Source organism: Balaenoptera acutorostrata, chromosome 4, assembly GCF_949987535.1.
Source record: "Balaenoptera acutorostrata chromosome 4, mBalAcu1.1, whole genome shotgun sequence".
In the NCBI taxonomy this organism is placed as follows: domain Eukaryota; kingdom Metazoa; phylum Chordata; class Mammalia; order Artiodactyla; family Balaenopteridae; genus Balaenoptera; species Balaenoptera acutorostrata.
The window spans coordinates 146,703,017-146,729,170 of NC_080067.1; the positions used below are offsets into that span (position 1 = coordinate 146,703,017).

Genomic DNA, 26,154 nt, shown 5'->3' on the forward strand with positions numbered 1-26,154 from the left:
AAATCAGTTCCTCTAGAGTATAATATTTAGAAGTCAAAAGTATGCATTGGATATGTCCACAGTATATTTCAAAGCAACCTTATTTCAGAACTTTAATTTGTCTATGATATAAAAGTATACCGAATAGACAGCTTGATATTTTCACTGTCCTATTAGAAAAAATGGGTTAACTAGAATGAATTCTTAGTAAAATAGGATGGATACTAGTCTGTGTGTAGCTAGCCTTTAAATCTCTCTCTCTCTCTCTCTCTCACACACACACATCACTGGAATTCACTTTTAAATCCAATCTCTCTAATAAATGATATGATAGAGATCCTTGACAACCTACAGACAGCATAATTAAAATAAAAAAGAGGAAGTCTGATTAAACCTTGTAGTCAGGAAGAAATCACAATCTATCCAGTAGTAAAGAATATAAATGGAGAAAGGCATAAGTCATTCACTTAAACTAGATGTACAACCATTTGCTAATGAGCAGTACTCAGTACAAGTTGGTCTACTTTGGTCCTTTCTTTGGTGGTCTAGTTACCAAAGTACAAAAATAATTTCACTATAAAGTGCCCTTTCCTAAAACATGGGTCAGCAACACGGACCCTAAACATAGTGCTACGCGTTCTTTGTTCTTGTAGATGTGTGTGTTGATAATGAGGTTTCTGCTTTCTGGATTTCAGAAGGATCTTAAAAAGGAAATCTATGGACAAGCCAGCTTGCAGATAATAAAAAGCATGAATCGACCTCTGAAAGGAACACATCTGAGAGCGTGCACTGGGCTTTTCCACAATAAAATCAACAGGAGAGAAATGTGGGTGCCAAAGGCAGGGACCCACTCATCTGCTGTTTACCCAGAGCCTGTACCCACGGCCAGCGGAGCAGAAAAGAGGGGACCCACAGGCTCTGACAATCGCTGAACTTCTACCGTCCTCTTTAACTATATTTTTAGGACAGGAAACCCCCAGGTGCAGCAAATCACATTTTGTTTTTGTTGTGTTTTGTTTTTAAACAGTATGCATGGAGACCACTGAAAATGGAAGCCCCCGAAGCCCTATTTAGGTAAAACGAAGCGCTCTTCTTCCTTACTTTTCACCGTGAGGTACATGGACTTGCTGACGTCCGCGCCCACATCGTTGCTGACCTTGCACAGGTAGTAGCCGCTGTCTTCTTCTACCACGTGCTTGATCAACAGAGACCCGTTGCTGAGGACCTGAATTCGGCCATTCAGGGCAATCGGTTGGAACTGGGGAACCCCAGCACCTGCAACAGAATAAAAAAGAGGAACGGTGATGCTAAGATGAATAAATACAGGGAGATAATGAGCTCAAGGACACCAGACCAATGAAGGGAAGCGATGGACGCCGAACACACAACCTAGAGGACAGGCACCAGAAACACCAAGAATTTTTTCTTTCCTCCGACGATGAAATTCTTGTTTAGGGAGAAACATGTTTATTTAAAATGACAGTATTTCAAACTCTGAGATAAAGAGTAAGAGAACTTACAGATAGTTTCTACAATTCATCAAATTTGATGAGCGTTGAATAGTTGATAAATTATTCACAGAAATCACAGTAGAATGACTACAGAAGTAGACATCTCTTGTGTAAACACATTTTTTGTGTCCCTAGGGACTTAATCTGTATGTGAACAAGGAGTGCTTCAGGCACAAGGCATTTGAAGACCTCACAGGATGAGCACCTCTGAGACTACAAGGAGAAAACTGATACTGCAGACTTCCCTTCTAAGTGTGGTTTATTCCGGTCTAGAAACACCATGTACTATCAGCATCATTTAATGTTATTAAACAAATAAGTCAGATCATTGCACTAAGACAGCACGAATTAAAACCCTGCTCTCCTCCGAGTGCTTGCATTCAAGGAAATAGTGGCCCAGATGTGGTATGCTATGGTCATAGATGTGATGTGATCCACACAAAAGATCCATATAAAACTAATTTAGAAAATAAATTTAGAAATAATAAAACAGGATTAAGGCCTCGGGAGATTTCTGGGAAGATGGTAGTTGGATGAATCCGATGAATCCGCTATGTTGTTTGCCCCTCTTCTGGGACTAGGAGGGTGTGGTCCAAGCCTTGAAAGGCTGATAGAGCTTCTCCATCTTCCTGGAGAAAGCTCAAAGCATGGGCCAAGTGTGTGTTCTAGAGAAGAGCTGCTGGTCTGTGTGTCCCCAGAACCTACATGGGACCTGAACAGGTGGGCGGTCACCCGTTCATGCAGGAAACTTCAGACTTTGCATCTGGGGAAGTGACATGAGAGGGGGATACACTTCCTTCTGTTGTCTCCTCCCAAACTGACCACTTACCTATTGGTATTCCTCAGGTCACAGTGGCAGAGACTGTGGCTATGCCTTCCCTTACCTATTTCTATTCCATCAAAGAGACAAAGGAAATTAATCATGTATCTGAGGGGACCTTTCATAATGAATTACAAGGACAAGCAGAATCCCTACAACAGATGGTTTCTATCAAAACAGAACTGTTAGAGAGTATATATGGAAACTTGAATTTAAAAAACAGAGTTCTATTTCCGCTAAGGATGGAGAAAGACACAAAAGAATATCACTTCCATTCTAACAACAAAAAAGAGACTGTTAATCTAAAAAATCATGCTTTTCTTTGAATGAATCAGAAAGTGGAAGTCACAGGCAACTGGGTAAACTTAGTTGCAAAGAATTAAAAGCCCTACAAGGAGATATGGTACAAGTAAACAATTTCATCTTTGGGACGGGGTGAGAGGACAAGGTCCTGGGCATACAAGCAGGTAGGAAGTAAAGAACTGGAAATAAGTATAACCTACTTCAATTGCTACTCTTTCATGCACCATGGCCAAAATTCAATAAAATATTATGAGATGCACACACACAAAAGCAAGAAAAAAGAACCAGAGAAGAAATGATCAACAGTTTTGAAATCTTGGTATGGAACTATCAGACAGGGACTTTACAACAACTATGGTTAATGCCCATAAACAGGTGGGGGATTCAGAAAGAATATTAAAACTATACAAAAGAGACAGATAGATAAATAAAATGTTAGAAACAACAAACACAGTATTAGATCAAAAGAATTCCTTAAGCTAATCAGCAGATTGAACACAGCAGAGAAAATAAATAGTGAACTTGGAGCTAGGTCAACAGAAATTATCCAAATTAAAACAAAAAGTTCAAAAGAGTGAAAAATACAGAATAGATTGTCCTAGAGCTCTAGAACAATATCAAATATTCTAACATTGAGTAATTATAGTCTCAAAAGGAGAAGAAAGACAGGGGCAGAAGAAATAATATTTGAAATATAGAAGACTTTAATACCACTATCAGTCAGTTTGACTTAACTGACATTTATAGAACTCTACACCCTGCAGTAGCAGAATACATACTGGTTTTGAGTGCACATGGACCAGTTATCCAGAAAGACAATATTTTGGGCCATAATACAAATTTCAATAGATGTTAGAAAATAAAATAATACAAATCATTTTCTAGCTCCACAGAAAAACTAAAATCGAAATCAATAACAGAGATATATCTGGGAAAACCTCAAATATTTGAAACTTAAACAATATGCTTCTAAAAAAACTCATGAGTCAAAGAAGAAATCACCAGAGTAATTATAAAAAATATATTCTGAGTTGAATAAGAATGTAAAACAACATATCAAAATGTGTGAGATGCAGGTAAAAGCAACACTTAGATGGAAGTTTGTAGCTTTAAGTGTTTGTATTGGAAAAGGAAAAAGATCACAAATCAATGATTTAAGCATCCTTCTTAAGAAGCTATTACAGGAAGAGCAAATAAAACTCAAAATAAGGAGAAGTAAGGAAATAATAAAGAAGAAAACTGAAATCAATGAAATAAAAAACAGAAAGTTGAAGAGAAAATCAATAAAACCAAAAGCCAGTCCTCTGAAAAAAAATACAATACAAAAACCTCTAGCTGGACTGATCAAGAAAAGAGAAGAGACATTAGTTACAAGTAACTATAATGAAAAAGGCCATCACTGCAGTCCATACTTGAATTAAAAGGATAATAGGAAAATATTAGGAATAACTTTGTGTCAACAAATTTAAAAAGTTATATTAAATAGATAAATTTCTGGAAAGCCACAAACTCTCAAAGATCACTCAAGAAACATTAGATAACCTTAATAGTCCTGTACCTATAAGTTAATTTGTAGTTACAAGCTTTCCACAAAGAACAATCAAAGCCCAGACAGCTTCATTAGTGAATACTACCTAACACCTAAAGAAAAATAAAATTTTTACACAAAGTCTTTCAGAAAATACAAGAGAATAAAACACTTTACCACTGATTTTACGAGGCCAGCAACATCTTGATACCAAAATCAAAGACCTTAGAACTACAAACCAATATCCCAACATAGACATAAAAATCCTTAACCAGCCAAGCCAGGACTGGGAGCCGGGAGCAGGGAGCTGGCCAGGCGCTCGGACAGGCCTGGCGAGTGCTCAGTGCAGGGTCTTGGTGCTCGGCCAGGTGTCAGGTCTGAGCCTCTGAGGTGGGAGAGCCGAGTTCAGGACACTGGTCCACCAGAGACCTCCCAGCCCCAAGTAGTATCCATCGGCGAGAGCTCTCCCAGACATCTCTGTCTCAAAGCTAAGACCCAGCTCCACTCAACAACCAGCAAGCTATAGTGCTGGACACCCTACGCCAAACAACTAGCAAGACAGGAACACAACCCCACCCATTAGCAGAGAGGCTGCCTAAAATCATAATAAGGTCACAGACACCCCAAAACACACCACTGGCTGCAGCCCTGCCCACCAGACAGACAAGATCCAGCCCCACTCATGAGAACACAGGCACCAGTCCCCTCCACCAGAGAGCCTACACAAGCCACTGAACCAACCTTACCCACTGGGGGCAGACACCAAAAAGCAATGGGAACTACGAACCTGCTGCCTGGGAAAAGGAGACTCCAAACACAGTAAGTTAACTAAAATACACAGCAGATGAAGGAGCAAGGAAAAAACCAACCAGACCAAACAAATGAATAGGGAATAGGCAGTCTACCTGAAAAAGAATTCAGAGTAATGATAGTAAAGGTGATCCAATATCTTGAAATAGAAAGGAGAAAATATAAGAAACGTTTAACAAGGACCTAGAAGAACGAAAGAGCAAACAAACAATGATGGACAACACATTAAATGAAATTAAAAATTCCCTAGAAGGAATCAATAGCAGAATAACTGAGGCAGAAGAACGGATAAGTGATCTGGAAGATAAAATAGTGGAAATAACTACCACAGAGCAGAATAAAGAAAAAAGAATGAAAAGAATTGAGAACAGTCTCAGAGACATCTGGGACAATATTATACTCACCAACATTCAAATTATAGGGGTCCCAGAAGAAGAAGAGAAAAAGAAAGGGACTGAGAAAATATTTGAAGAGATTATAGTTGAAAACTTCCCTAATTTGGGAAAGGAAATAGTTAATCAAGTCCAGGAAGCACAGAGAGCCCTATACAGGATAAATCCAAGGAGAAACATGCCAAGACACATATTAATCAAACTATCAAAAATTAAATACAAAGAAAAAATATTAAAAGCACCAAGGGAAAAGCAACAAATAAAATACGAGGGAATCCCCATAAGGTAAACAGCTGACCTTTCAGCAGAAACTCTGCAAGCCAGAAGGGAGCAGCAGGACATATTTAAAGTGATGAAAGGAAAAAAGCTACAACCAAGATTACTCTACCCAGCAAGGATCTCATTCAGATTTGATGGAGAAATTAAAACCTTAAAAGACAAGCAAAAGCTAAGAGAATTCAGCACCACCAACCAGCTTTACAACAAATGCTAAAGGAACTTCCCTAAGCAGGAAACACAAGAGAATGAAAAGACCTACAATAACAAACCCAGAACAATTAAGAAAATGGTAATAGGAACATACATACCAATAATTATCTTAAACATAAATGGATTAAATGCTCCAACCAAAAGACACAGACTGGCTGAATGGATATGAAAACAAGACTCATATATATGCTGTCTACAAGAGACCCACTTCAGACCTAGGGACACATACAGACTGAAAGTGAGGGAATGGAAAAAGATATTACATGCGAATGGAAATCAAAAGAAAGCTGGAGTAGCAATTCTCATATCAGGCAAAATAGACTTTAAAATAAACTCTTACAAGAGACAAAGAGGGATACTACATAATGATCAAGAGATCAATCCAAGAAGAAGATATAACAATTGTAAATATTTATGCACCCAACACAGGAGCACCTCAATACATAAGGCAAATGCTAACGGCCATAAAAGGGGAAATCAACAGTAACACAATCACAGTAAGGGACTTTAACACCCCACTTTCACCAATGGACAGATTATCCAAAATGAAAATAAATAAGGAAACACTAGCTTTAAATGACACATTAGACAAGATGGACATAATTGATATTTATAGGACATTCCATCCAAAAACAACAGAATACACTTTCTTCTCAAGAGCTCATGGAACATTCTCCAGGATAAATCATATCTTGGGTCACATATCAAGCCTTGGTAAATTTAAGAAAATTGAAATTGTATCAAGTATCTTTTCCGACCACAATCCTATGAGACTAGATATCAATTACAGGAAAAAAATTGTAAAAATACAAACACATGGAGGCTAAACAATACGCTACTAAATAACCAAGAGATCACTGAAGAAATCAAAGAGGAAATCAAAAAATACCTAGAAAAAAATGACAATAAAAACATGACGACCTAAAACCTATGGGATGCAGCAAAAACAGTTCTAACAGGGAAGTTTATAGCAATATAATCTTACCTCAAGAAACAAGAAACATCTCAAATAAACAACCTAAACTTACATCTAAAGCAATTAGAGAGAGAAGAACAAAAGAACCCCAAAGTTAGCAGAAGGAAAGAAATCATAAAGATCAGATCAGAAATAAATAAAAAGAAATGAAGGAAACGATAGCAAAGATCAATAAAACTAAAAGCTGGTTCTTTGAGAAGATAAACAAAATTGATAAACCATTAGCCAGACTCATCAAGAAAAAAAGGGAGAGGACTCAAATCAATAGAATTAGAAATGAAAAAGGAGAAGTAATACAATACTGGCACTGCAGAAATACAAAGGATCATGAGAGATTACTACAAGCAACTCTATGTCAATAAAATGGACAACCTGGAAGAAATGGACAAATTCTTAGAAAAGCACAACCTTCTGAGACTGAACCAGGAAGAAATAGAAAATATAAACAGACCAATCACAAGCACTGAAATAGAGACTGTGATTAAAAATCTTCCAACAGGGCTTCCCTGGTGGTTCAGTGGTTGAGAATCCACCTGCCAGTGCAGGGGACATGGGTTCGAGCCCTGGCCTGGGAAGATCCCACATGCCGTGGAGCAACTGGGCCCGTGAGCCACAACTACTGAGCCTGTGCATCTGGAGCCTATGCTCCGCAACAAGAGAGGCTGCGATAGTGAGAGGCCCGTGAACCATGATGAAGAGTGGCCTCCGCTCGCCACAACTAGAGAAAGCCCTCGCACAGAAACAAAGACCCAACACAGCCAAAAATAAATAAATAAATTAATTAATTAAAAAAAAAATCTTCCAACAAAGAAAAGCCCAGGACCACATGGTTTCACAGGCGAATTCTATCAAACATTTAGATGAAAGCTAACACCTATCCTTCTCCATCTCATCCAAAACATAGCAAAGGGAGGAACACTCCCAAACACATTCTATGAGGCCACCATCACCCTGATACACGAACCAGGCAAAGATGTCACAAAAAAGGAAAACTACAGACCAATATTACTGATGAACATAGATGCAAAAATCCTCAACAAAATACTAGCAAACAGAATCCAACAGCACATTAAAAGGATCATACACCATGATCAAGTAGGGTTTATCCCAGGAATTAAAGGATTCTTCAATATATGCAAATCAATCAATGTGATAAACCATATTCACAAATTGAAGGAGAAAAACCATATGATAATCTCAATAGATGCAGAAAAAGCTTTTGACAGAATTCAACACTGAGTTATCATAAAAACCCTCCAGAAAGTAGGCATAGAGAGAACTTACCTCAACACAATAAACGCCGTATATGACAAACCCATAGCCAACATGGTTCTCAATGGTGAAAAACTGAAACCATTCCTCTAAGATCAGGAACAAGACAAGTTTGCCCACTCTCACCACTATTAGTCAACATAGTTTTGGAAGTTTTAGCAATCAAAGAAGAAAAAGAAATAAAAGTAATCCAAATCGGAATAGAAGAAGCAAAACTGCCACTGTTTGCAGATGACATGATACTATACATAGAGAATCCTAAAGATGCTACCAGAAAACTACTAGAGTTAATCAATGAATTTGGTAAAGTAGCAGGATACAAAATTAATGCACAGAAATCTTTTGCATACCTATATACCAATGATGAAAAATCTGAAAGAGAAATTAAGGAAACACTCGATTTACCATTGTAATAAAAAGAGTAAAATACCTAGGAATAAACCTACCTAAGGAGACAAAAGACCTGTATGCAGAAAACTATAAGACACTGATGAAAGAAATTAAAGATGATACAAATGGAGAGATATACCATGTTCTTTGATTGGAAGAATCAACATTGTGAAAATGACTATACTACCCAAAGCAATCTACAGATTCAATGCAATCCCTATCAAACTACCAATGGCATTTTTCACAAAACTAGAACAAAAAATTGCACAATTTGTATGGAAACACAAAAGACCCCGAATAGCCAAAGCAATCTTGAGAAAGAAAAATGGAGCTGGAAGAATCAGGCTCCCTGACTTCAGACTACACTACAATGCTACAGTAATCAAGACAGTATAGTACTGGCACAAAAACAGAAATACAGATCAATGGAACAGGATAGAAAGCCCAGAGATAAACCCACACACATATGGTCACCTTATCTTTGATAAAGGAGGCAAGAATATACAATGGAGAAAAGACAGCCTCTTCAATAAGTTGTGCTGGGAAAACTGGACAGCTACATGTAAAAGAATGAAATTAGAACACTCCCTAACGCCATACACAAAAATAAACTCAAAATGGGTTAATGACCTAAATGTAAGGCCAGACACTATAAAACTCTTAGAGGAAAACATAAGCAGAACACTGTATGACATAAATCACAGCAAGATCCTTTTTGACCCACCTCCTAGAGAAATGGAAATAAAAACAAAAATAAACAAATGGGACCTAATGAAACTTAAAAGCTTTTGCACAGCAAAGGAAAACATAAACAAGGTGAAAAGACAACCCTCAGAATGGGAGAAAATATTTGCAAACGAAGCAACTGACAAAGGATTAATCTCCAAAATATACAAGCAGCTCATGCAGCTCAATATCAAAAAAACAAACAACCCAATCCAGAAATGGGCAGAAGATCTACATAGACATTTCTCCAAAGAAGATCTACAGATTGCCAACAAACACATGAAAGGATGTTCAACATCACTAATCATTAGAGAAATGCAAATCAAAACTACAATGAGGTATCAGCTCACACCGGTCAGAATGGCCATCATCAAAAAATCTACAAACAGTAAATGCTGGAGAGGGTGTGGAGAAAAGGCAACCCTTTTGCACTGTTGGTGGGAATGTAAATTGATACAGCCACTATGGAGAACTGTATGGAGGTTCCTTAAAAAACTAAAAATAAAACTACCATATGACCCAGCAATCCCACTACTGGGCATATACCCTGAGAAAACCATAATGCAAAAAGAGTCATATACCACAATGTTCATTGCAGCACTGTTTACAATAGCCAGGACATGGAAGCAACCTAAGTGTCCATCAACAGATGAATGGATAAAGAAGATGTGGCACATATATACAATGGACTATTACTCAGCCATAAAAAGAAACGAAACTGAGTTATTTGTAATGAGGTGGATGGACCTAGAGTCTGTCATACAGAGTGAAGTAAGTCAGAAAGAGAAAAACAAATACCGTATGCTAACACATATATATGGAATCTAAAAAAAAAATGGTTCTGAAGAATCTAGGGGCAGGACAGGAATAAAGATGCAGACATAGAGAATGGACTTGAGGACATGGGGAGGGGGAAGGGTAAGCTGGGACGAAGTGAGAGAGTGGCATGGACATATATACACTACCAAATGTGAAACAGATAGCTAGTGGGAAGCAGCCGCATAGCACAGGGAGATCAGCTCGGTGCTTTGTGACCACCTAGAGGGGTGGGATAGGGAGGGTGGGAGGGAGACGCAAGAGGGAGGGGATATGGGGATATATGTATACATATAGCTGACTCACTTTGTTATACAGCAGAAACTAACACACCATTGTAAAGCAATTATACTCCAATAAAGATGTTGAAAAAAAGAATCCTTAACCAAACCCTACCAAATGAGGCTTATCAATATATAAAAACAATAATATATCATGACCAAATGAGATTTATTCTAGGAATGCAAGGTTGGTTTCAATTCAAAAATCCGTGAATGTAATTCATCATATTAACAGACCAAAAAAGAAGCAGAATATGATTACTTGAATATATACAAAGAAAAAAGAAATGTATTTTAGAGTTAAACATCCTGATAAAAACCTCATAGTGAACTAGTCATAGAACGGAATTACTTGATAAAAGGTTTCAAAAGGCTTACAGCTGACATCATACTCAATTCTAAAAACCAAATTATTTTCCACCAAAGATCAAGAAAGAGTCAAGGATGGTTGGTCTGGTCCTTTTATTCAACATTGTTCTGAAGATTTTATCAAGAGCAATTCAAAGAGAAAATGACATAAAAATCATATGTATTAGAAAAGAAGAATATAACTGTCTTCCATCACAGATGACATAATTATTTACATAGGTAATCAAAGAGCCTACAAAATCGTTGCTAGAATTATAAATGACTTTAGCAAAGTCACAGGATACATCAAAATACAAAATTCAAAGTTAATTTTATTTTTATATATTAGTAACAAGCAATACTGAAATTTAAAAAAACAATAAATTTGCATGAAAACATGAAATATTTACAGATAAATTTAACAAGATATTTGCAAGACTGGTCTACTGAAAACTGCAAAAGTTGTTGCTCACAATTAAAGAAGACCTGGATGAGTAGAGATGGGGCATTACACCATGTTCATGGGTAAAAATTCTTAATATTTTTAGGCAGTTATTGGAAATCTTGTTCTATAAAAGGCCAAATAATAAACATTTTATGGTTTGCAAGCCATACAGTCTGTCACAATTACTTATTTCTGTCATTGAAGCATGAAAGCAGCTATAGAAAGTACATAAATCAGATGTTATGTTCCAATAACATTTATTTACAAAGGCAGATTTTGAGAAGAATTTGACTTGTGGTCTATAGTTGGCTGACATCTGATTTAAAGGTATGTAAAAAGTATATAGATGTTAGATAATTGTAAAGTTGGAAGGGGGGTGCATATACTAATAATACTCACACACTTGATGTGTGAAATATCGTAACATCTTTCTAAGTAGAAAAACGGTTTTAATTCATCTTATTCACAAAGAATTCAAAATCAGGGATGAAAAAGTTTTAAAAATATAATAGTAGTTTTTAATAACTTCAATATGTTGATTTCCTCAGTATCAGCTACTGACTATTTTACAAAATGAGATGAAATGAACAAAATCATTCTTATCCTTACACCTGTTCACTCCTTGGGAATAGTCAAAAATTATCAAAATGTATAAAATGCAAAATTACAACAGAAGCATGTATAATATAGATCATTTAAAACTTAATCCACATGAAAGTTCACAGAAGAATTAAAGAAATGTTTGATGGATAATGAACATATCACTAAATGAATGGTTGATTTTGGAAAATAACTGATGAAAGCTATCTCCAAGATTACCTACTGGGGTTTAAAACATGAGAATTTCAGATTAGGAATCTGTGAATTTTTGGTCAAAAATTTAAACAGTAAAAAAGTAACTGCCCTCTTTTTCTCCTCAAGATCCCATTATCTTGAGGAGAAAAAGAAGGGATTATAGCCTTCCTAATTTTTTATAAGCACATACAAAATTGTGCTTTGTCTATACAAAATGGTGTTTATTGTCCAATTACTAAGCACCTACTCTGTGGTGGATCCAGGGCAAGTAGCTATGGTTACAAAAATGGTGGCCTCTTTGTCAATGTCTCTTTGAGGTCAGAGCCCTCACTCTGGGTAAACGTGAGCGGCCATATTGTGAGCCTTCCTCTGGAGAGCCTTCCATGAGGGTCTCCCCAAACCAACAGTGTGTGAGAAGCTGAATCCTGCCAGCAACCACCTGAGTGGGATGAACCTTGATATGACTGAATCCCTGGCCAACAGCCTGAGTGCAGTGCTGGGAGAGACCTTGATACAGAGGACTCAGTTAAGCCATACCCAGATTCCTGCCCCACAGAGATCATAAATGTGCTTTATTATTGTTAAGCCACTAAGCTTTGGGGTAATTTGTTACACAGCAACAGATCCCCAATACACTGTGAAAAACTAGGTAATCAGGAATCCTTTTAGTTCCTCAGTTTCCTCACCTGCAAAATGGAGATAATAATAGATCCTCCTTCATAGGGCGGTGTAGGCGTTTAAATTCTTAAACTATGGTATGACATACAGTAAGCACACACTATTGCTGTTTTTTTCTACTTTCTGCTTCTAATTATTTAATCAGTTTATGATTAGTTGACTATTTCTTTCCTACTCCACAAGACTAAGGACAATGTTGCAATGAACCTCTCTGCTTGTCAATCAATCCATCAATAGAAAGAAAGATACAGTGGTAGGAACTCCATTGGATAAATACTTGGAGTGGAATTCTGCACATCTAAGTGTTAAAATATATTGCTAAGTTGCTTAGTAAAAGACGGAGTAATCTTATTTCCTGGGGCTGGGGTTAATTTTTTCCTCACACATGTGCACTATTAATCTTTTTGATCTTCATCAATATAGTATATATCTCATTATTTTAATTTACATGGTTTTACTAACTTGTATATTTTTTGGTTGCTTTTGCTTATAGATAAGTCTGAGCATCTTTTTATAAATGTATCAGTAATTTGTACTTGTTCTTCGGTGAACACTCTATCTATATATTTTGCCCATGCATCTACTGAACTTTGTCTTTTTCCTCTTTATTTGCCAAAGCACTTTGGTTCCTAAAAGTGATTCTATATTCCTATTTTACAAAACTTTATTTTTGTTTGTGTTGTTTTAATCAGGATTGTACATTGAATATTATCAGCTACCTTTACATCATCTATTGAGATGATCATACTTTATTTTCTCCTATAAAAGTTTATTGTATCTTTTAAGGATCTGGTTTCATAAATTATAAAATTCCTTCTTAAGGATAATAGTTTCTTTGGGGTAAGGACAAAAAATACTATTGGAACTTAAAAATCAAAGAAAAAGCCTTTGATTTTTATTTAAGTGCTTAAATTTGTTTGACAGTTTGAAAAACCTGTAAAGGCTATTGATACATTTCTCAAAGTGAACTGCAAGCTGGGAGCCAGGTCTAGACTACTACACACAACCTGGAAATTCAGCCAAACGTAGGATTTAAGAAATGTCTCCATAAGGCAGCAAACCAGGAAATCTGAAAATGCTATGGGATTTACAAATTCTGTAAAAATGTGTTACAAATCCCTGAAAATCTAATAAAATGCTGATAGAATGTGAAAAAGTTATAGGATCGTTCAAGTCAAAAACACAAATGTTTTCTTTTCCTCAAAGAATTTTCACCAGAAAAATAGTTACAATATTTGACACATTTATAGTAAAGAATTACAATATACAATTTAGCTACATTGCTAAGCTTTCTCAATTAAATAGCTGAAAAGGATTATCTATTAACTCCTATCTCGACCGAGAGAAGCCTCTTCATTACTAAAATGTCCTAATGGAGTCAAAGATAAAGTAAAAGTGCAGTTGAAAACCATTAAATCTTTTTTTTTTTCCATCAGAAAATGAACCTAGCTTGAAGGGATATACCATTTATAAATGTGATCATGCTTGCTAAACAGAGTAATTCATCCACCATAAGGACAACAGTCCCAACGATGAGTACTGTTTAATATGAGGGAAGTGGACTTGGCCATGGTTTGATAGGTCATCTACTTCAGTTTCATCGTTATTGTAAAGAACAAAATTTAACACAGTGCATACAATATTTCAAAATTCTGCAATCTTGTTAGCATAAGGTAAGTACTTTGGGTAATTAACTAGAAGATACACTTAGAGCAACCAGAAGCCATTAGTTAAAAAGATGTCAGTTTTCTGTGGATAGCTGGGGTCAAGTGGCGACAATTTTAATGTTCTGTTACATGGAAAGCAAATGTTCACACATTATGTAAGGCACCCACAGAATGACTGGGTATGTTCATATTGTGTGACCTTTATTATTTATTGAAAAGATACACCTAGCAGGACTCTGAAGAACTGGGGGAGTAGGAATAGTGGAAAAAGAATAGCTGAGTATCACCAAGTGAGCCCACTTTGAAGGCAGCAACAAATATGGCCATTGTTTCATCTTTTCTTCCCTCTGAAGTCTTTGCTGATCTGAAGTGCGAGCACTTGACTAAGAGCCAGAAGAACTGGGCTCCTATGTTATCTCTTAAACTTAGGAGCTCTGCCCTTGAGCAAGTAGCTTATTCTGTCTGCATCCTTAACGTCATCATATATGAAATGGGAAGAAGAATTCATTTACACACTATATAGATTGTTCACATGTAAAGGAACAACACTGCATGAATGCAAGTGGGTGTCAATGCCCACATGCTGGGACCAGAAGAAATTGGTCAGTGAGCACATGCAGAGAGTCACCTGGCAGATGGAAGAAGATTGTTTTGGAGGGGAAGAGAACAGGAAGAAGGAGATCACTTTCTGCTCCCTGGGCTGCACCCAAATGATAAGCTGTTCCTTCTCCTCACCAAGGAGTCAAAACACAGTCCCATTCGTCCTTATGGAGAGGGCGGCGTTTTCCTGAGAAATGAGTTTGTTTTCCTTGCTCAGGGAGAGGGCCCGCCTCCTCTGAGAACAGCTGGTGGGGTGAAGGGAGTGAGTAGCTACAAAGATGGGTGGGGATAGGATGAGGAGAGAGCAAGTACCCAGAGAAACAGCAGGTGCACCCATTTCAGGTGTGGCCGCTGGGAAGGGAACCCTTAATCAGTGACAGAGGGCTGGGTTCTGGGTCCTGTTCCAGAGAAGAATCCCAAAGAGGACAGAGGCACAGTCCTGAGACACGGGTCCAGTTCCAGGCTGGAGGGCTCTTCCCAAGCCCAAAGAAAGAAGCTTCTACATGGTACACAATGTGCACATCATGTTTTGTCTATATGTTTGCATCAGATATTGTCTGTTGATCTTAGCACTACTGCTGCACGTCTAAACTCTTCCCTAAATTTCAGGGATGGGAAGCCTGAGAAGAACATCTCCCCGGCTGATTTGTCACAGTTCTGGTTTATATTTCACCGGTGAGAGGCACTTGAATGCGATTTGGAAAGTGCAAGGAAGGAGAAATAATCGTTCTCCTTTAGAAGCAGTAAGTTGACGCATGGGCAGATGCCAAATATCCAAGTCCAGGAGAACAAATTTCGTTCTGGAGCAGCTGGAATCACAGATGGAAGTAGCCTCTCCTGCCTCCCACATTTGTCAAGTTCTTAAAAGGCAGTTGAATTCCTCCCATCCTTCTAAAAATATGCATGCATCTAATTCCCTGTATTAAATTCCTTCTTGATAAAACACTGCACCATAACTGGGACAGCATCAAGCTTACTTCTTTTGTAAATTTGCATATAATTATGTTCACTGTGCAATTCACTTTCTTCTTTTAATCTCTTTATGTCTATCCTGAAGAATTTTATCCAATGAAAACAACTGAACTTAGGTGGCCTAGACTGGTGTCTGCCGAGGGGTTGTTAGAATTTGGCGGTCCACTAGTTTATCGTGCTAATTTCATGACTTTTACTCTGTACCTAATCTGCAAGCATCCTTTTTTATCATCAAGATGGAACAATGGTCCCTTACTCACTTATCAGAAAATGGAACTATGAACTGACACGACTCGGCACTTGTTAATGGGACATGCGATACCGGAGGCAGTTTGAGGGGCTGGACTTTGCTGAGGCCACCACGGCTTTGCATTGGGACCATGGGCTGCGAGCCGCCCCTGCAGCTGTGTCGACCATACAAGGTTTTCAGTCACCACCTCCTTGGAGCAAGAGATGCCCAAACATTTGTCCTCAGTGTGGCTGTTCCTATCCACAAGAGGATGGTTAGAAAGTTCCTGGGGAAAGACAGTGAGAAAGAGGGAAGAGAAAGAAAGAGGAGTGGAGAAAAAGAAGCGAGGGCCAGATGGACCCCCGGGGCCATTGTCCTGGTGACACTACCAAGGCTCGGGGTAACTGCAGTTTCCTTGGGCGGGGGTGGGGGCATCTACGATGGTCCTGATGCAGCTCCCAGAGCCACGGAGACCCCACTTATTTTAGTACAGGGAAAGGCCGAAGTTTTCCATTCCTTGTGAGCTTTATTCCACCATCAACAGAAAATACACCAACATCATGAACGTTCATCCTCTCCGTTCCGCTCACCATCCTTTTCCAAGAACTCACTATTGCCCAGTGAGACCCATTGCTCCTACCGGCAAACAGACAAGCAGAGCTGCTTTCGTTGTACTTGAGGGAACCACATTTGACTGTGAAGTTGGGTTTGTCTTCACCACTCATGTCACAGGGAGGTGTCACTTTCTCCTTTTTAGATTCTTTGAGCTCTTTCTCTGCATTCATTCTAGATTCATAGCTTGTCACGTATTTGCATGGGGACAAGGAACACCGGATGATAAGTGAGACTGGATAGCCTCGACAAGCCTGGTGCAGGAGTTTGGAGCAGGTGTTGCTGGAAGGACCCGAGAGGACGACTGCAGGTCCAGTAAACCAGTGGACAGAAGAGGTCGGATGCATGGGGATGGGGGCTTGGGGGCATCCTAACCCACGCAGAAAGCGGGACAGGCGTGGTTAGAGCTCTGGGTGGTAGCCAGACAGACAGTCAGGCAGGGAGGTGAGACAGGATTAGATGACCAAGGGCCAAGCAGATGACCAAGACAGAGATCCAGCTTCCAGGACAGGGGTGTGAAAGCAACAGTTGGTCTGAGCAAAGGCTGTGATCTGGCACTCAAGGTCAGAGTGTAAGTGGCCACGAGGGTAAAGAAATGAAGCTAAATGCCTTGAATGCTAAAACAAGGAGGCTCAGGCCCGAGGTCAGGACACGAGTGAAACCTGCAAGGATACAGGAAATAGGATTAAGGGACCAGAGCTTGGGAAGGAACTTTGGGGGTCCAGAGACCCAAGGACAATCCTGACTGGGCCTCCCCACGGAGTTACTTCAATAGGAAGCCTCCTGTTTTCCTACAGGGGAAAAGAGGAACAATCTCATTTAAGGGATTTATTATTAGTATTTTTTTGGTCTCTTGATTGTTTGTCCCCATCCGGACTTATCTTCTGAATGGAAAGCAGGGGATCTGCAGTGGGGGCCATCTCTTGACTGCTGAGGAAGAGGTGGCCGTGGTCAACTCAGCAGGGAGGTCTGGAATTCGTTTTGGTAGAAAAAATGTCCTACAATTAACATACTTGAGAACTTGGGCTTGTCCCATGCTGCACATTCTTCATGGCATTTGGAGACATAGGCCTTGGGGATTGTGGAGGGTGCTGGGATGTCACCTTGACCGTGGGAGAGAGGGTGTGAGCAGGACCAAGCTGAAGCATGCCAGGGCAAGCCCCTGAGGTAGGAGGAGGCTCCGGAAGGGTCACCTGAGCAGTCCGACCAGGCGTACTGAGCACACATTTGTTTCTTGGTCTAGAATTGAGTACATTGCATGGAAATATCCAGAGAACTGTTGTGAGCGTCAGATTTTTCCTATGGATTTCTGAACAAAGGATTGAAGTCCCTGTTGGCCCCTATAAAAAGTCTACAGCTTCTGCTGACAACCATCTGAACCTACAAGTGGATCCTCGTCCAGGTCAGATGAGACTTGGCCCTGGCCAACAACTGCAGCCCTATGAGAGATTCCGAAACAGAGCACCCAGCTAAGATGTGCCCAGACTCCTAATCCACAGAAATCATGAGATTTTTTTAAGTTGCTTTAAAAAAAAGAAAATAAAAAGAGTCTATGGCAAGATGGGAGGATTTTGGCAGGTGGGTTGATACCAAGCAGAAGAGGACACTTCTGGGACCCAGGAGGTAAGGGACAGCCAGGACCCCTGGTAGAGTATACCTCGTGGGTACAGAAGGACAACTTCCAACAGCTTTCTGGGGACAGAGGGAGATGCCTGAGCAAAAGCAAAACTATTGTGCACCAAACAGTGATGGATTCTTTGATGTGTCCAGGAAAAACTGGAGTTGAGGAAACTTTGGTCTCATGTGAATGTGCTACAGGTAAGAGAAGGAAGGGCACAGGGCGGGGGTGAGAGAAATAGGCAGGGAATAGGGGGTCCCATCCCACTGCAGCCTCTCTATGTACTAGAGAGTGGAAGAAGATAGGAACTCCCCCCAAATTAAGGAGTACTTCTCCCTTGCTTGGAAAAGAAAGAGACACGGACAGCTGCAGAGAATCAACAAAAACTGGCTATAGATGTAACACCTTTCCACCCAGAAAACCAGAGGATCAAAAAGAACTATCGGGCTTCCCTGGTGGCGCAGTGGTTGAGAATCTGCCTGCCAATGCAGGGGACACGGGTTCGAGTCCTGGTCTGGGAGGATCCCACATGCCGCGGAGCAACTAGGCCCGTGAGCCACAATTGCTGAGCCTGCGTGTCTGGAGCCTGTGCTCCGCAACAAGAGAGGCCGCGACAGTGAGAAGCCTGCGCACCGTAATGAAGAGTGGCCCCCGCTCGCCACAACTAGAGAAAGCCCTCGCACAGAGACGAAGACCCAACACAGCCAAAAATAAATAAATAAATATATTTTAAAAAATAAAAATAAAAAAAGAACTATCGGCAGAAGCTTATACATACTCACTACCCCAGACCATAGTAAGAAAGCAATAGAATTTATAATGGGCATATAAAAAGATTTGAATAAATGGAAAGACTGGTCATGATATTGGCAGGGAAGCCTCAATAGTTTAATGATATTGATGTTCTCCATGCTAACCTTTACATTTATTACAGTGTTCCAAATTTTTCAGAATATTGTTTTGGGAACTTGATCAAATTAGCCTGACTTTCATCTAGAAGAAATATGCAAATAAAAACCCATGTGAGAAATCTAGGACATTTTTGAAAAAGAAAAACAATGAGGGGAGGAGTGTTGTATGAGATATTAAAACATATTAGGAGGAGATAAACTTCTAGTAGGCATGGTCCTGATGCCAGACAGACAGTGTGAGAGAGAGGGATAGAAAACGGATTTCAGCAGACACATTTTTTTCATAGACTATAAAGGAATTAAAGTTAGCGGGAATAGGTTGGGCCAGGCAATAAATGGCTTTAGTACAACTGGCTAACTGTGTGAGCTGAGGTGATGACGACAGTGATGATGATGGTAACAGCGAACGTGTATTGACTCATGGCTGTGCCAGGCACCGTGATAAATGCTTTCTATGAACCATCTTATTAAATCATCACATTACTCCCCTTATTTCATTTGCTTCCCATACGAGGAATCTGTGGTTCATGCAGGCTATGTAATTTTCCTGGAGTAACATAGACAGATGGTGTGTGTCTGGGGTTTGAACTCAGCCCACTCTCTTAACTGATGATTTCTACTACTTCTCCTTTATTTTTCTGAAGTAAAGTTCAAATTTCATAAATCTTAATACATAAACAATAGGATTTAAGTTCAAAGGGTTTAAAGATGGCAGCATAAAACCAGCATTAGAACAGTATGGAGGTTCCTTAAGAAACTAAAAATAGAATTACCATATGACCCAGCAATACCACTCCTGGGCATATACCCAGAGAAAACCATAATTCAATAAGACACATGAACCATTGTAAAGCAATTATACTCCAATAAAAATGTTTAAAAAAAAAAAGACACATGCACCCCAATGTTCCTTGCAGCACTATTTACAATAGCCAGGTCATGGAAGCAACCTAAATGCCCATCGACATACAAATGGATAAAAACGATGTGGTACATATATACAATGGAATATTACTCAGCCATAAAAAGGAACGAAATTGGGTCATTTGTAGAGACATGGATGGACCTAGAGACTGTCATACAGAGTGAAGTAAGTCAGAAAGAGAAAAACAAATATCGTATATTAACACATATATGTGGAATCTAGAAAAATGGTACAGATGAACCAGTCTGCAAGGCAGAAATAGAGACACAGATGTAGAGGACAAATGTATGGACACCAAGCGGGGAAAGCAGGGGTTGGCGGGTGGTGGTGGTGGGATGAATTGGGAGATTGGGATTGACATAAATACACTCATATGTATAAAATAGATAACTAATGAGAACCTGCTGTATAAAAAAGGAAAATAAAATTTAAAAAAAAAACGGCGTTTCTTTTCTTCCTGGAAATCATAAAAAAGCAAATGCGAGAAAGAGGAATAGAAAATGCAAACTCTTTTATGCATGAAATTAGGAAATAGCTAAAACCTCAACCACAAAATAGGTGGTGGGGCAGCCGACAGTGTATGCTGGGCAAAGGAAGATGCAGAAAGACAAGGAGAGACAGACCACAGCTGGGACTCGGAGCAAGCATCAGCAGGGTACACATCGTGAAAGCGGGGAGCACATGTGAGGGGCAACGGACATCAGCGACCATGGTGTGCCCAGGCTGGGTGAGGCAGCAGCTTCTCTGGACCTGCTGTGTGTCTTAGATCAGTGAAGGAGGGTTCAGGGAGGAGCCAGATACTTGCACAAAGCAATCTCTTCCTGGGGATATGCATTTTCTTCAAATGTGAGCACTCAAAAGGAAGCCAGGATCTAGCAAAGATACTACTAGGAAAATGGAAGAATAAAATAGAGACAGAAATCTATAACGAAATCTCCTCAGAAGAACGCCATGATTGAGATGAAAGCTGTGAATAAAATAGCTACTTGTCTATGAAGCGAGAGCTCAAGAGAGAATGAAATGTGAGCTGGCGGAACTGGAGAAAGAAGGGAAAAAATAAAATCACAAAAATGAAGGCAAAATTGGAGAGAGCACGAAGGAGAACGGACTTTGTGGGGAAAAAGACGTAGAGAATAAACATGAGAAAATATCAAACAAAGTAAAATGGGAGTAAATCAGTTAAAAAATCAGAGAGAAAATGACACCCTCTGGAAGACAGGTGAAGGGACTCTGATGGCACTGTAATCGGAGACCCAGGTCACCATGCTACCTCCTGGGCAGAGGCAGAATATCCGGATCTTAAAGGAACAAAGACAGAAATCTATTGAGCACCTAAAAACGTTTTCAAAAATACCTCGGAACAAATCTGGAAATTAATTCCATAACTTCGTTGACATGTTGCAAACAGATGACTTCTGCACCCTAACCCTTGAAAAGACCCAAATTGGTGCCAGGTGTCACCCATCACCTTCTCTCGGAACAAAATCAGTTCATTCTGTTGTCTTAGTTTGTCTATTTTCTGTGACTTGAGATAAACTTTGAATATACACACCCACAAATGCAAAGCACGGAAGAGAACAAATATTTACAGACATGATTCAAGAAGAATTTTCTTACATAAAAGATGATTTGAATCTACATATTAAATAGGCATATGACACATCTGGGGGAAAAGTGACCCCACATGCATAACATCAAGGCATAGGCTATGCATTTACTGGACTTCAAAGTCAGCTCTTTGGTGCATGCAGGCAAAAAAAAAAAGAGTCGTTTCTAAGGAGAAATCAGGCAGCTTCTGTCCCCTCCCAGGAAATAATGCAAGCTACCAACTCCTACAAGCTAAACTCACTTTATGTGCAAAAAGGCAAGAGGCAAGCCATTGTGAAGAACGAATCTGGAATAGTCCTCGCTGGAAAACTATAGGTAAAGGAGTAGCATTGAGCAGGGGATCAATCTAACATAGAACTGAGGTGACATCAAAGTGGAACATACACTGGCTGAGCAGAACGTGTAAGGGATAAGCCCTGACCACGGAGAAAGCATTTACTGATAAAAAATTAGGATACTTAGAAAATGTATCGTTGCTTATACTGAGAATTGGGTCATGTCTACAGAGAATGAGGCCCAAACTCACTCTTGCTATTGATCCCGGGCCGATTTGCTCTCCTGACATTGCTCTGTCTCAGAAAGTGGCACTTCCACTGTTCTCAAAGACCCGGGCATCCTGTTCGACTTCTCCCTTTCTCTTCGACATCCAATCCGTCAGCCAGATCAATTCAGAAATCAACTACTCGTGCCTTCTTGACAGCTCGTCCAGACCACATCACAGCATAGACCTGCTAACCGGTCTCCAGCTGCAATTCCTGCCTTCCACCTAGGGCCGACAGGGTCCTTTGAAAACACTAGGCAGAGCACATGGCATCTCTTAATTACCCCAATAGCCTGCTAAGTTCTGGTGTCCGCAGGGCAGCAGAAGAAAGGAGAGCGCCGCTGTCACAACTCTGATCCACTGCCTGCATTCCCCCCGCTGCCCCCCCGCCAGGCAAAGCCACATCTTTAAGGTCATCGATGAGGAATCTGACCTGCTGGGACCTCCAGAACCTCCTTTCACTCCACTGCAGTAAGTGAGCAGGACCCAGCTCCAGTGTCCTCCTTGGTGCTTCTGGAACATTCCAGGTATAAACCCACTTCTGCCCCGGCTTTGACCCCTTGACCTTCAGTGCTCCCCCCGGATATGCACATGGCTCATCTCCCATTTCTTTTAAGTTTCTGCTCAAACGTTACCTTCTCCTGGGGTCTTCTCTGATAACCCTATTTTAAATATAAACTACTCCTCACTGCTCTCCTTTTCCCTACACCAGGCATGCCCTGACTCTTGTCCTTGGACATTCCTCCGACCAAAGCATCCCTGGAGGTCAGAAGTGGCCCTATTTCTGGATGGCCAGAGAGCAAAAGATGTCCAGGCAGCCCATGGGCATCAGTTATCTCTTGCATCAGCGGCCCCTCTTTCCCCTTTAGCAGCTAACAAGGGGATGGTCCAGGTCCCCAGGACAGCAATTGAAACCCACTTCCTCCACTATAAATGACATACATTTGCTTAGCTATCGATTTCTGTGAGCACAGGTAAGGCCCACCATGGTATTAAACCCTGATTTTTTTTTCAAATCTCTTTTTGACAAGAAGCCTTGTTTGTTCATGTAAAAAAAAAAAAAAATCAGGAGACAGAATTGAATGTCTTAGACTTTGTGTATCCAGACCCAAGGTCAAAACTGTAATAACATTATTTTTCAGGAAAGATTGTTTCATTTCTGCAATAGCTGCCCTTAAACCACTGCAATTTACTCTGGAATTCTGCAGCTTCAGGATTAAATTGCATCTCTTGGAGAAACAGCCTGAGTCTGGGGTGTGTGTGTGTGTGTGTGTCTGTGTGTGTGTGTGTGTGTGTGTGTGACACAGAAGAACTGCACTTATGCTCTTAGTGACTATTTGATTATGGGAAACATGTTCCATAAGCAAGGCTAAATTTTTCTTAAGAAACATCTTTGCTACTTGCATAGCTAAAATAATAATATACCATTTCCCCTATTCTATTGAAAAATATTAAAAAACCAAGCATAATACCTGGCATTATTCTTATCGTAAGAAACAGGCACTACTATAAACTGCGGGAAGGAGTGTAGATGAAAAAAGTGATGACAAGCGGCCGATACGTATTGAAATCTATAGAAATTGCTTACTCTTTGAACCATAATTCTACTTATAGAAGTTTATCACCAGAGAGAAAATGGACACGTGTACAGAGATCAATGAGATAGAAGTCACTGTGACATTTTTACGATAGTGAAAAACTGGTAAAAAACACAATATCCAACAGTAGTGTTGGACACACCTGGTTGCCAAGCATCCATCCTCCCCCTTAGTGAAATAGCCTGAGTTGTAGTCACGACGGCCGTATGCTTAGCTAAAACACAACTTGTAGAACCCCTGTGGCGAGGGCTGACCTGGCCGGTGAGACATGAGCAGAATTGATTTATCACACAGTCTGGAGAGGTCCTTAGAGGGAACTGACTCAGGTGGGTGTGAGAGCCTTCTCTCTGTGCTTTTCCTCGTCCATGGACATGTGCAAGTGGCCACTGGACCTTAGAAGCCATTGATTGATGGTGGGAGATGCTTTTGAAGAGTGACGGAAGAGATAGATGCAAACAGTGTGGGTCCCTGATGACTCAGGGGAGAAAAACTAATCCTGCCCTATCTACTCCCAGACTCCTCTTATGAGAAGGAGTAAACCCTTGTGGCATTAAGTCACTGAATTCAGTCCTAACAAAGGCAAGAGAAGTTAGATGTATCTATTGATGTATGAATAGAAACTCAACAGAGACGTTAAAAAGTCACAGTGAACACTCATATCTGTTGCCGTGGAAAGACATTCATAGCTTATTATTAACTGAAGAAAGAAGGTTGTAGATCAGGAAGACTCACATGCTCGCAATTTTTTAAAAAACACAAAATTATATGTATGTCTACAGTTATATATATTTGCCAGGGGGACAGGTCTGAAAAGCTAGATGAAAGTTTACAATATCGGGACTTCCCTGGCAGTCCAGTGGTTAAGACTTCACCTTTCAATGCAGGGCGTGTGGGTTCAGTCCCTGATGGGGGAACTAAGATCCCACATGCCTCATGGCCAAAAAAAAAAAAACAAAACCAAAAACATAAAACAGAAGCAGTATTCTAACAAATTTAATAAAGACTTTAAAAATGGTCCACATCAAAAAAAAAAACTTAAAAAAAAAGTTTGCAGTATTTATCTTTGGTTATCTTTGAGTGATGTTTTTAAACGGGGATTTTAACTTTTAAAAATTTGCTGCAATTTTTAATTTTTTCATTAATGATTTTAAATTGCATATCAAGTTCAAAGGTAAAAAGGCTTCTATAATTTAATTTGCACATCAGTGATGGGAAGGAATAAGATGTCTGTAACACCCATAACAGACAAAGCGTTATTTAATCTATGAAAAACACTCTTTCAAATAAATGAGACATGGAGATGAGTGTAAGAGTAATATGAATGAGAAATTCCCCAAATGGGAAAATGAAATGGTCTGTAAACAAAGGCTAAAATATTTTCAACATCATTAGTAATCTAAATTTGTAAATTAAAACAGGAATTTGTAAATTAAAACAATTCACCCATCACATAGTAAAGATTAAGGAAAAAAGGATACTATCTAGTTGGCGAGGGTGCAAGACACACACAGCTTCATACTACTAGTCAGTGTGTAAATGGCCCTAATATTTTCCAATGTGTCCTGGTCCAGTGCAGACCAAGAGCCTTCAGTGTGATCACAGTATTTCACTTCTAGGGATTATATGGACATTTCTCCAAAGAAGACATACAGATGGCCAACAGACACATGAAAAGACACTCAGCATCACTAACTGTTAGAGAAATGCAAATCAAAACCACAACGAGGTATCACCTCACATGGGTCAGAATGGCCATTCTCAAAAAATCAACAAACAATAAATGCTGGAGAGGGTGTGGAGAAAAGGGAACCCTCCTGCACTGTTGGTGGGAATGTAAATTGGTAGAGCCACTATGGAGAACAGTATGGAGGTTCCTCAAAAAAAAAAAAAAAGAAAAAGAAAGCAACCACACATATGCACATTGAACTAACACACGAGGATGTCCACTTCTGCAGTGTTTGTAATAGTGAGAAATGGAAAACAACCCAAGAGAAAGAAAGAACATCCACACAATGTCAAGCATTAGAAATAATTTTGAAGAAGACGAGCATCATGGAAAATGCTTGTAACATCTATATAAACTACATTGCACATGCACATCTATATAAACTACATGCACATCGACATAAACTACATTAAATCAAATGTATGCTATTTGTTTCCATGTAATGCAACATAGGGCTACAAGTATGGCCCCAAATAAGAAGTCACGCGGGCAGATACTCTGAATAACAGGCTTTTATTTTGGGATAAAGTGTTTTTCACGTGGGCAATGTATGTGGCATGCTACAGGGGAGTAATCTCAGGGATTTAA

At 39.6% G+C, this 26,154-nt stretch overlaps 1 protein-coding gene across 1 annotated transcript in view; it reads right to left on the reverse strand.

Moving 5' to 3' along the window:
• Window positions 1-26,154, reverse strand: part of DSCAM (DS cell adhesion molecule) — a 742,440-nt gene that overhangs the window by 234,692 nt on the left and 481,594 nt on the right. The window contains 1 exon segment of the mRNA XM_057544948.1: window positions 1,081-1,254. Within this exon segment, the coding sequence (XP_057400931.1) occupies window positions 1,081-1,254 (174 nt within the window).